Below are 12,534 nucleotides of genomic sequence, written 5' to 3'. Positions count from 1 at the left end.
GAAAAGCAAGATTTAGTTAAGAAAAGTAAAATAAGTTGTTTGAAGGCATTTTTCAAGGAATTTGCTCTATAGCCTTTGTTGATTTAAATATGGTATATTTGATTAAGATTCCATGCAGTATTGAAAATAAGCCTTGATGTCTACAACAGAGAGGTATAGAAAACTGCAGCAGAAACCTTCAAAAGAACCATCAGCCACTTCAAACAGAAATAGCCTGGAACTTGGCAAATTCTCACTTTACTAATTCCGAAGTCTTACCATTCTAACACAAAATGTGGTAGTTTCTACTTTCTCAGGAAGGGTTTAATGGAAACTAACAGTAGTAGAATCTCATGTTACTACATCTTGCCTTTATGGAACAGTATGTACATAATGAAACAGTAGGAGCAAAATAGACAAACCAAGCAAGTGATGCTAAGAGTGAGATTTATTTTTTTTCTCTCCCTTATGAAGTTTGAGGTTTAGTAATTGTATCATATACCTCCACCATTAGGACAAATAAGAGATTCTACTCAACCATAAGATTTCCACATGAATGTGTCTTTTCCACTCATAACTCTTTATTTCCAATTTGTTCTGATTATTATTATGGTGTAGAGCACAGTGGTTAAGAGAAGGGCTTAGGCGCCAGACTGTTTGAGTTTGAATCCTGGCTCTGCCACTCACCAGCTGGGTGATCTTGGCAAGTTTCCTTAACTTTCTGACCTTCAGTTTCCTCATTTGTAAAATACAGACAATAAATCTACCCACATCCTGGAATTTGTTGCAAGGATTAGCTGAATTAATGATTGTCAAGCACTTAGAACAGAGCCTGACACATAGTAAGTGCTATATACCAGTATTTGTTGAATAAAATAAAAAATAATAGTGTGGCTATAAATTGGTTTTTATTAGCCAAATGTATTTATAGAATGTCAGTGTTATCTTCTGTGCTTAATGAAAAGAAATATGGGGCCCTCCCAGTGGATGAGAGAGATTTGCACAATGGTTTTGTTCATGAAATGATATTCAGTTCCTCTGTATTAGAATAATTCTCACCTAGGGGTACCTATACCATGTCATAATTTTAGGTTATGTTATTTTTAAACATACTTTTTAAATGCAGTGGTATATGCCATGGTTTCCATGTCTTTTTGGAACTTAAGTGACTTAGCAAGAAGGTTTTATACTGGTGGAATGCCTAAGAATGCAGTATCATTTCCCATAGTACACTACTTTTGGAGCCTACTTATTGCCCAAGAGCAGTAATAGATGGGCTTGTCTTTGGTCCACAGTATGACTATGCTTAAGGATGTCAGAGATTCTTTTCCAACTCTCCCCAGATCTCTTGTGGTCCAACAAAATGTCAATCATCAAAACTTTAGAAAAGAAATTTATATGTATTGAGCACTCAGACATGCAACTGAAGTTGTTAAGGTTATGTCTTTACCTTGATACAAGCTGATATTTGTGTGGATGTATAGAGTGATATTTTAATAGATTTTGTTTTTGGAAGAATACCACCAGAATACTGGACACATAAAGTAAATAGTCAAATGAGATTTCATGAGTCAGACGTACCCTTTTCTATTGTGCTTAGCTTTATTTGCACTTTCCAGATATTGCATTTTTTTACATATTGAAGGTTTGTAGCAACCCTGTATCATTTAGATGATGGTTAGCATTTTTTAGTAATAAGGTATTTTTAAATTAAGGTATGACATTGTTTTTTTAGACATAATGTTATTGCACACTTTGTAGACTACAGTATAGTGTAAACATAACTTTTATATGCACTGGGGAAACCAAAAAACTTATGTGACTCACTTTATTGTGATTTCGCTTTATTGTAGTTATCTGGAACCAAACCCACAATATCGCTGAGGTATAACTGTCCACATACTTGTCTTAAGGCTATACATTTGTTTTTAGGGAACTGACTCATCTTTCTTTTTTGCTTGATCCTTAGGACCCCTTAGATCCCACAAGATCAGTGATTGTGATTCGCTCCCTGGTGGCAGATGGTGTGGCAGAAAGAGGCAGAGAACTATTACCTGGAGACCGCCTGGTCTCAGTCAATGAATACTGTTTGGACAACACCACACTTGCTGAAGCTGTGGAAGTGTTGAAAGCTGTGCCACCAGGCACTGTACACCTTGGCATCTGTAAGCCTTTGGTGGTAAGTGTCGAATTTTGTTAATATAGGAAATGATAATACTATATTATTATAGGATATTGATAATATCAATAGTTGAGAACATGGATTTTGCAGACAAATACACCTGGCTTCGAATCCCTGTTCCACTGCTTACTATACATGTGTCTTTGCACAAGTTTCTTAACGTCCTTGACTTAATTTTCAGAAAAAAATGTCTACCTCATAGGATTTTGAGGATTAAAGATATTTGTTAAGTGCTTATTAGCACATTACTACATCAGTGCTAGCTGCCAACATTACTAGTCCTACTGTTACTACTTTTATCTTTATACTTTTAGCACAGACTTCTAAGTTTTCCTTACATTCCTTATGTTATAAATTAAAATAAGTATGTTTATGTGTTTTAACTTTCATTTGGGCATGATGTCGAGATGGCTTGGTAAGTTGAAATCTAGTTAACCATATCTCAGTAAGATTTTAATATGCTTTTCTGACCATCAGTGTGCCTTGTAACCCCTAGCATCTAAACTCCGATATGGTCAAGCCATCCTGAAGTCATCTTATTGTTTAATCTCATGCACTATGTCAGATCACTGTTTGTTTTTCTTTTTCTTTCTCGTTTTTTGTTCCTGCAACGTCCCTAGATCACTGTTTCTGACTGAAGTATTATTAGCTATGGTGCTCTTGTGGTTCCCCAATGTAAAAAAAATACTTGATGATAATTTTCAAGCAGCATTAAAGTATTATTGAATGTTTACTATATGTCACTCAGTATTTTAAACTCTTTACATGCACTAATTTAATCATCACAGAAACTTTAAGAGGAGGTAATCCTCTTATTACCACTACTGTGTATTGAGTTAGTCAAGACACAGAGCTGAGTAACTTATGCAAGGTGATATAACTAGTAAAGGGGAGAGTTGGAATATAAACTCAGCAGAGTGGCTTCAGACCCTGTACTCTTAGCCACAATGCTATATGTTCCTATTCTAATTTGTTGTCACAAGTTTAGTTTCATGCCGCATGTCTGAAACAGATAGCATGGTTGTAGTAGAGTGTTGGACTGGATTTCAAGAAATCGGGGCTCTGTTTCTAACTTTGCTACAAGTTAGCCCAGTGAGTCTCACATTCAATGATATGTGATAGACATAAGAATCACCTTGGAGATGGTTAAAATGCAGTTTCCCAGGTCCTACTCTTGGAGATTCTGATTTAGTGATTCTCGTCTGCTGTTCAGGAATCTGCCTCTTCAGTGAGTCACCGGCGTAGTTCTGATGCAGAATTTTTGCACTTGGAGAAACACTATACCAGTAATTCGATCATAGGTACAGCACTTTTCTGAGCCTACTTTTTCATTTCTGAAAAGACTAAAAAAGACTAGAGAATTCATAAGATCTTTCTTAACTCTAAAATTCTTTTATTCTGTGGAATATATTAGCACACTACAAGTGTTCATATAGATAAATAGGTATACAGATAGAGATCTGTCTGTATAGATATCGTTACATATGTTCATTTATAGACATAGAGTCATGTATTACACATAGTATTTTTGCATTGGGGAACCTCACATGACCTTCATATATTACTTTATTATTCTTCACATATTATACATCAAGATGCCTATATATTACACCTATCAGACACTTTAAACATTTTGAAATGGAATATAGCACATAGCTAAGTCAAATTCTTGACTTTATATTGTGTATTTGGTGTGTGAGTGTTGCCATAGTCAGTATATACCATGAGATACCCAGTTTGATTTTTGGACAAATTAAGGAGGGGAAACTTAATATTTTTATGGGGACCTCATCTTGGTATTTTGGATTGTGACAAGAACTTTGTCTAGATTTTCCCTGATGATTATTTGCCTGATTATTTGGGTTACCAGAGAAAGTCCCAACTATTTATGATCTATAGGACCTAAACAGTGTGATTTTACTTTGAAGCAATTGAAGGAAGTCTCAGGCAGTGTAAAGAACAGAACTTAGTAACAACTGGCTGTGGATTCCTGTGCTATTTCTAGAAGAGGTAGAGCTGCACAAACCTCGGGGCCTTGGAGCCTTGCTCTGAGAGGATTTTGGAACACAGTAATTGTGAGGTGGACCTTTGCCTAGGCTTCCCTCAGTGAATAGAAGGCTGCCGGGTTGCTGGGAAGTGGGAGGCCAGTGAAGGAATGAGAGAAGGTCACTTTCAAGACTTAGAAATTTTTAGTGGAATCACCACTAAGTAATTCCTTCCTTAACATCTGGGTTCTTTTAGCACAACTGTCTGTGAGCTGTAAATAGTAATGCATGGATCTTCTCTGAGGTCTCTCTGTCTCTCTCTCTCATGGTCCGGTTGGTGGCCACTTATCTCATCACTTAATGTTTGCTGAGCATTTGCTCAGTCCTCAGGAGAACCGGAGAGAGAGTATGAATAAGAAGGTCCAAAGTCAAGTTGGAGCAGAAAGACTATGAATATGTAACAGGAGAATAGAATTATTTTTTATTAAGTCTTGTACCATATAGATATGTACTATCTATATAATATAGGTGTTCTATAATCTTGCATTATAGTCTTATATAGAAACTTATTATCTATATAGTTTCATGTTAACCAGAAACGTGACTTACTTTCTCTTTTCTACAAAGTCACCTCAGATGTCACAGATAAAAACTGACTTTAAAAAGTTCATTGTAGGGCTTCCCTGGTGGCGCAGTGGTTGAGAATCTGCCTGCCAGTGCAGGGGACACGGGTTCGAGCCCTGGTCTGAGAAGATCCCACATGCCGCGGAGCAATTAGGCCCGTGAGCCACAACTACTGAGCCTGCGCGTCTGGAGCCTGTGCTCCGCAACAAGAGAGGCCGCAATAGTTACAGGCTCGCGCACCATGATGAAGAGTGTCCCCCACTTGCTGCAAATAGAGAAAGCCCTCGCACAGAAACGAAGACCCAACACAGCCATAAATAAATAAATAAATTAAAAAAAAAAAAGTTCATTGTATCTTCAGAACTCACAGGACAGAGCTGGCAGTGGAGTTCTTGAGCCAGACATCTGTGGGATTTTGCTTAGTTCTGTGATTTGCAAAGCTGTGTGTCCTTGGGCCAGTTATTTAACCTCACCAGCTCCCACTTGGGATCACAAATCATGGTAGCTGAGATCACAGGCTCTAGAGCCAGACAGCCAGGGCTCAAATTCTGGGTGTGTAACTGACTAGTTATGTACCTTTGAGCAAATTACTGTGCCTGTGTTACTCATCTGTAAAATGAGGTTAATAAGAGCACCTACTTCTTAGAATATGTATTAATATATTAAAAAATATATTAAATGAATTGATATATTTAAAGTGCTAAAGCCTGTGCCTGTGAGATATATATCTATTTGATGTTATTTTCATGTAAGTATAAAAATCCTGACCTAATAGAATTGCTGTAAAGATTAAGCTGAGACAAAGCACGTAAAAGTGTTTACCATAGATTTTGATGTATAGCTAGGACTTGATAAATTGTAGCTGTGTTATTACATGGGACTGATGCTGAGCTGGGGAGCATCATGATGATTGTCCCTCTTCTGATGGAGAGTGGCTACCCTGTACCATTGTTAAATATTTTGAGTATCACCCTGTATAAACTTAGGTGTTTCTTAATGTTAAGGTCTCTTCCTGGGAAAGTGATTTTTTCTTTAAGGAATACCTAAAAAGAATAAAAAGTTTGAGAAGCTTTGACCTGAACATGGCTTTTTTTGGTTATTAAAGAAAAATTTGGTCTCATAAAACAATTTACATAAATTTTATTGTGTACTTGCATTTAATGGAAAGATGAGAATTAATCTGAAAAGCGTTTGAAACTAAGATATTTTCTTCATTACAAAAGTACTTCTTTGGTTGCCAGAGTTGGGGGCTGGGGGTGGGCAAAATAGGTGAAGGTGGTCAAAAGATACAAATCTCCAGTTATAAGTCCTAAGGATGTAAGGTATAGCATGGTGACTATAGTTAACAACACTGTATTGTATATTTGAAATTTGAAATGTTAACTAAACTTATCGTGGTGATTATTTTGCAACATATACGTCTACCAAATCATTATGTTGTACACTTAAAACTAATATAATGTTATATGTCAATTAGAACTCAATAAAAGTTTCATGGTTGACAAAAACAGTTCTTCAGTCATGCTAAAATAATTAACAATTAAAAGTGCTTCTATTTTCAGGAAGGTGATAAAGAGGAAGAAAATCGTATTTTACATTCAAACAATAATGAAGACAAGGCTGAAATTTCAGGAACAGTTCATGATATAAATTCATCTTTAATACTTGAAGCACCCAAGGTATTTAGTACATTTATTTCCCAAGTAAACAGTTGCTATTATAAAGAAGACAAAAGCTTGTTCTCACTCTCTTGGCTAAATAGATACAAATTAAATAATATCCCCCTTATTAATTTTTTTTATTGCAGATATTTATTTATTTATTTTTGGCTGCAGTGCGTGACATGCGGGATCTTAGATCCCCGACCGGGGTCAAACCCGTGTCCCCTGCAGTGGAAGCGCAGATTCTTAACCCCTGGACCTCCAGGGAAGTCCCTATTAATTTTTTTAAAACTGAAATCTTTTCTTTCTTGTATCACATTGCCTCCATAAATGACATAGCCCAGGTATAAGGCATTTTCAAAGAACAACCATACCTCATTTTTTATCACTAATATACTCTTAAAATTTTGAGGGTAGAACATATTTTTGAAAATAGACCTGCATTTAAAAAAAAAATGCCGTAGAATAAGAGCTATACAGGTCTTCTTATTGAATACTTTGTAAAGAAAAGAGTTATTTAGTCAAACCTTACTTTATGCTTTAATATTAGAAAGTATATTTTGAAGCTTTTCCCTTTTTATTCTTAAAATGAATTGTATTTATTTTGCTTCTTGCAGTTAGAGTATGGTTTTGCTTTACTTGGTAACAACTGTCTTGATATTCTTTACATAGTTTGTTGACAGTGTCTAAAGCTGATATGTAGTCCCGTAATGTCCATTATATTTTTTTAGTTTAAACATTTTTTGTTACAATTTCATAACGGTGTGACATGTTTAAATATGCCTTCTAAATGCAGTTTTTTCTTTTTTTGAAATAACTAGGTTACAGTATTTGGTATAGTATATTAATTTAAAAGTGTCACTGCAATGATGTCTAGCTGAAAGTGAGGAAGCATTGGGAAGGAGTAGATTCATTTCAGGAATTTACATTTATTGATACTTAATGAATAGGACTTAAAATAGGAAATGTCATTGATCCCTTAGAGGGAATTGGGCCTCATTGTGCCCAGCACCCTAAGGTGCCTTGGAGTTATGTCAAAGGCTCAGCAGATCCATATATTCCTCAAGCGTTACCTAGGAACTCAACAAAGTTTCTGCTCATGCATGACTATCTATCTTCAGTTTTATGTACTTGCTCTTCTGATTAGTGAAGTATGAATTAATTGAAGAGCATACTGTATTCATTCCTTTTGTTTTATTTTATTAACGCAGATGCAAAAATAAATTTCTATTAAGTGGTATATTATAAAAGAGTCATACTCAAAGTAGTTGAGGCATATTCCCCATATCTTTAGTTTATAGAGAATGTTTTGTAAACGTTCAAATAACCATTAATGTCTTTTGAGTTACATAAACCTGAAAATCCTGACCTTTTAAGTCTTTGCTTTCTTAAGTGATAGTATGAAGTGCATCCATATTTATGTATTATTTTTTATATGAGATGCAGGAGTTAAATATTCAATGTAGCAATTTAACAAAATTCCTATTTCTGACTGAGAATTTTAAGGCAGTTGATGTATAGTGAACCTTTCAGACTAGTCAGTCACCTTGCCAAAGGCAGATTTTTGCCTCTTGTTGTTTGTTTCTTTTCAGGGTTGAGGCTTGTGTGGCAGTGAGATTGTATTTCTTCTCATTTGTAATGGAGAGCTGTCAGGTTAACCATGCATTGTCATGTAATACCGTCATTGCAGTTACGTCAGGGGTTAATTTTCCAGTTAATGTGTAGGGTGCAGCTTTAATACAGACGTAGTTTAAAGTTTTTTTGCAATTTTTATTCACAGGGATTTAGAGATGAGCCCTATTTTAAAGAAGAGCTTGTGGATGAACCATTTCTAGATTTGGGAAAGGCTTTCCAGTCCCAACAAAAAGTGGTAGACAATAGTAAGGAGGCCTGGGAAATGCTTGAATTTATGGCGCCTAGATTGCAGGAAATGGGTGAAGAAAGAGAAATGCTTGTTGATGAAGAATATGAGCTCTATCAAAACCGCTTTCAGTCCATGGAATCGTATCCCTCATCGCACATTCAAGAGGCTGCTCCTGTTCCATCCATGAAGGAGCTGCACTTTGGTACACAGTGGTACCAGGATTGTGAACTGCCTGAGCCTCAAGAAGCCAGGTCCACGATGAGCGTGTATTCCCAGGAGATGCAGCAGTGTGGCTGTAGCACTGAAAAGATGGTAAGGGATTAGAGCACATCTTCCACATCCTCCCTGACTCCTCCCTCCCTATCTCTGTCCACAAGTCATACAGCTTTCAAACAAATGAACAAAATTCAATGGGTCTTTTCATCATAAATCATTTTTTCCAAAATGTACCATACAGTGTGTTGCTTTAAGTAAACCTCATCATTTCTGTGTTATGTAACTTCTGGCTGGAGTTAATAAACTGTAGTTGCCTTGCTTTTATGGTGGGTTTTATTTTTGTTTACCTTGCTTTTTTAGTGATGTTTTTCTCCTAATGACCGATTTCAAGGAAGAGTTCTTTTGCCATTTGTGATTTTCTTTTAAAAAATTCTGTCAGGGAGACACAGCTCTGTATTTCTCACATAATGTATTTGTCAAGGAAAATCAAGGCAAAATTGTTTAAAGATTTGTCCTTGTTTCTGTCTTGCTTATCCACACTGTTCTCTGTATTATATATGATACTAAATAGAAAGTCACTGAACTCTAGAAGATTATCTTTACATTTGTGATACTACCTGTTGACAACTTGGCAGGAAAGCATTATATTTTAATAGGTTTGCCCTTGCTATTAAATCACCAATAAGTTTTTTTAAAAATCAAATTAGAGTTAACTGGTCACCAATTGGAATCTTTCATTAGGGATATTTTTAATGTTTTATTTTTGTTTGTTTATTTCCCCAAATTAACTTCCAAGCAAATGAAAAGAAAGTTTTTGTATGGGGTACATAGCAGTGTGTTCAGGTGCAGTACAGTGCCCTCCTCACTGAGGTCAGCAACTTCCCTGCAGTGATGTGCAAAGTAGCCTTCATTTGCTCTCTCACAGGCAGATAGAGCTGGGTTTTTTCCTTGCCTCCCTTAGATCTTCCTACATTTATCCTTTTTGCAAATGCTTGTGGGTCCCGCTGCTATGCAAGATGCTGTATTTATGTATTTAAGGAACCCCAGAGGATTACCCCTGGTAGTGGACTCTGGGCAGTCTACCAGCGAACAGATTTTTGGGATTATGTGACTAATGTGGGAAGAGGTGACATCGAAATCACCTGGTATGTTGCCACTGACATTGGTTCTTTCTATCTCTGCCAGTCCCACTCCTATGTCTGTAAGTGCTTGACCTCAAACAGAATAGTCAGTTATATGGAGCAAGTTAGTAATTGCAGGTTATTGAATATTCATAAATACTGTCTTCTTGTGGCTGTTTTCTTCCATTAAAAATAAATTTTTCTATTTACCCCAATATAAGGCAACCTAAAATATAGGCCCATTTTAATATACAAACTTTTAGGGATATAGATGAAATAGTCAAATGTATATTAATAATATTTACTTTATAAATTTAGTTAAGGATTCCTGTTTTAAAACCTATAAAATATCAATTTTTTTGCCTGTTCTCACATTTAATGATAGAATTTTATTCAAATTCTTTCAATGCATATTAATGCCAGAATCTATATTATTACTAGAATCACTTTTTGATCTTTCAACACTGTTCTTCAACTATACCATCTTCATTTTCATCTCGGTTGTTTCAGATACAGTAATTTTTGAATCCATATTGTCAGTCAAAATTTTATTCTGATCTCAAGCATCATTTGCATAATATTAGGTTTTTTAAAAATTCCTCTTCTAAGTTTATATTGATGATTTTCACAGTGTAACCACTGCCTCTATTGTTTATCAAAGTGCTCTTTATAAAGCTTGTTTAAACAGCGTTCAGTGCTCACAGTTTGAAGGACATGCATCTTAATCACTAACTCTGTTAAATTTCCCAGCTTTCTTATTCTGTGATGTAACATGTATAGGCTCCCTAAACTGGCATTGATTAAGATTGTTTCAACCCTAATGTGTCTTACCTAAACAGTATTTTATTTTCTTTAAATAATTATATGTTCTTGCTTTGAGCATTAACTCTTTTTTTAATTTTTAATTTTTACTGAAATATAGTTGATTTACAATGTGTTAATTACTGCAGTATAGCAAAGTGATTCAGCTATACATATATATACACATTTTTTAATATTCTTTTCCATTATGGAAAATATAAAATATCATCATAAGATATTGAATCTAGTTCTCTGTGCTATACAGTAGGACCTTGTTGTTTATCCATTCCATATATAAAAGCTTACATCTGCTAACCCCAGCCTTCCACTCCATCTCTCCCCCAAACCCCTCCCCTTTGGCAACCACCAGTCTGTTCTCTATGTCCATGATTTTGTTTCTGTTTCATAGATAGGTTCATTTGTTTCATATTTTAGATTCCACATATAAGTGATATCATGCGGTATTTGTCTTTCTCTTTCTGACTTAGTTCACTTAGTATGATAATCTCTAGGTCCGTCCATGTTGCTGTAGATGGCATTATTTCATTCTTTTTTATGGCTGACTAATATTCCATTGTATATATGTGCCACATCTTCTCTATCCATTCATCTGTTGATAGACATTTAGGTTGTTTCCATGTCTTGGCTACTGTGAATAGTGCTGCTGTGAACATAGGGGTTGATGCACCTTTTTGAATTAGAGTTTTGCCCAGATATATGGGCATTAGCTCTTTTCCTCCCTTCCCCACACCCAGCAGTGATGACAGTGTATGGGAGGAAAAACCCTTTTTCCTCTACCCTCCTAGGCTCCTCTGGCTGGGGCCCTGGAAATCAAACTGACAAAAGACAGATTAAGAAAAGAAAAACCGTTTATTAACACCTGCATCATGCATATACACAGAAGAAACTCAGTGATGATTCACTCAAAGGAGGGGTTAGAACTTGAGCTTATACAGCATCTTAACAAAGAACAGTGAATTTGTAGAGAAGTGACAAGACAAAGGAAAAGGGATTTAGGCTTTTAGGGTCAGCATACTGTGGGAAGGTAAATATATGGGGGGAATTGATGGAGGATAAGGATTGTTTTAGTAAGGTTTGTCATGTACATCTCTCTTAGTGCCATCTCTGAGCTGAAGAGTCTAGAGTCATCTCTGGTGATTGAGAATCAGGGGAGGATAGGAAGCTTTTCTGAGTTCACTCTTTTTCTTCAGTTCAAAATAATCCTTATGCCAAAGTGACATATTTCTGGGTGGAATATTCTGATCCCCTGTAACAGTTGTACCCACATGATCAGGATGGGCTTGGATCTTTATTTGCCTTTCTCTCATTATGGTGGATCCAGTGACGATACTTTAATATAATAAGCCCTGAGTGGGTAGATTTTAAAAACACAGTCAAATACCTTACAAATATGTAATTCCCAATACTCTTCTATTTAGAGGATGCCCTCCAAAAAGGTAGAGGAACATTATCACTTCTGTCTTCATTGTAATATCCATTTTGGGTTACAGATATAGCTATATTTGTGGAGTGCAAATAGTACCCAACTACTTACAAGTTTATCATTCTCTACCACCCTGTTACTCCATTTTAGTTGAAGGGTGAAGCCATCAAGATTTATAGTTCTGGTTCTTTATTTTTAATTGTGATAAAATACACATTACATAAAGTTGACCTTTTAAGCATTTTTAGGCTTATAGTTCCTGTGGCATTAATACACTCACATTATTGTACAACCATTACCACCATCCGTCTCCAGAACTTTTTCATCTTCCCAAATTGAAACTCTGTACACACTAAGCAATAACTGCTCATTCTCACCTTCCCTCATCCTCTGGCAACCAACCACAATTCTACTTTCTGTCTCTAAAAATTTGACTACTCAAAGCACCTCATGTAAGTGGGATCATACAATATTTAGCCTTTTGTGTCTGGCTTATTTCACTTAGCATGATGTCTTCAAGGTTCATACATGTATCGTGTCAGCGTTTTCTCACTTTTTGAGGCTGAATAACATTCCACTGAAGGTATATATACCACCTTTTGTTTACTCATTCATCAGCTGATGGACATCTGGACTGTTTCTATCTTTGGCTATTGT

General features: G+C 35.9%; 1 protein-coding gene across 21 annotated transcripts in view; it reads left to right on the top strand.

Moving 5' to 3' along the window:
• PATJ (PATJ crumbs cell polarity complex component) overlaps nucleotides 1-12,534 on the top strand; it is a 350,711-nt gene that overhangs the window by 96,091 nt on the left and 242,086 nt on the right. For 16 of the 21 annotated variants that reach the window (XM_082356311.1, XM_082356310.1, XM_082356324.1 and 13 more), the window contains 3 exons: nucleotides 1,949-2,158; nucleotides 6,318-6,449; nucleotides 8,212-8,607. In XM_082356311.1, the coding sequence (XP_082212437.1) occupies nucleotides 1,949-2,158; nucleotides 6,318-6,449; nucleotides 8,212-8,607 (738 nt within the window). The remainder of the gene's footprint in view (nucleotides 1-1,948; nucleotides 2,159-6,317; nucleotides 6,450-8,211; nucleotides 8,608-12,534) is intronic. The other 5 variants (XM_082356308.1, XM_082356317.1, XM_082356327.1 and 2 more) reach the window with 1 other exon arrangement.

This window comes from Balaenoptera borealis (genome assembly GCF_965194805.1).
Source record: "Balaenoptera borealis genome assembly, chromosome: 1".
Classification (NCBI taxonomy): Eukaryota; Metazoa; Chordata; class Mammalia; order Artiodactyla; family Balaenopteridae; genus Balaenoptera; species Balaenoptera borealis.
This window is presented reverse-complemented; position numbering and strand designations above follow the sequence as displayed.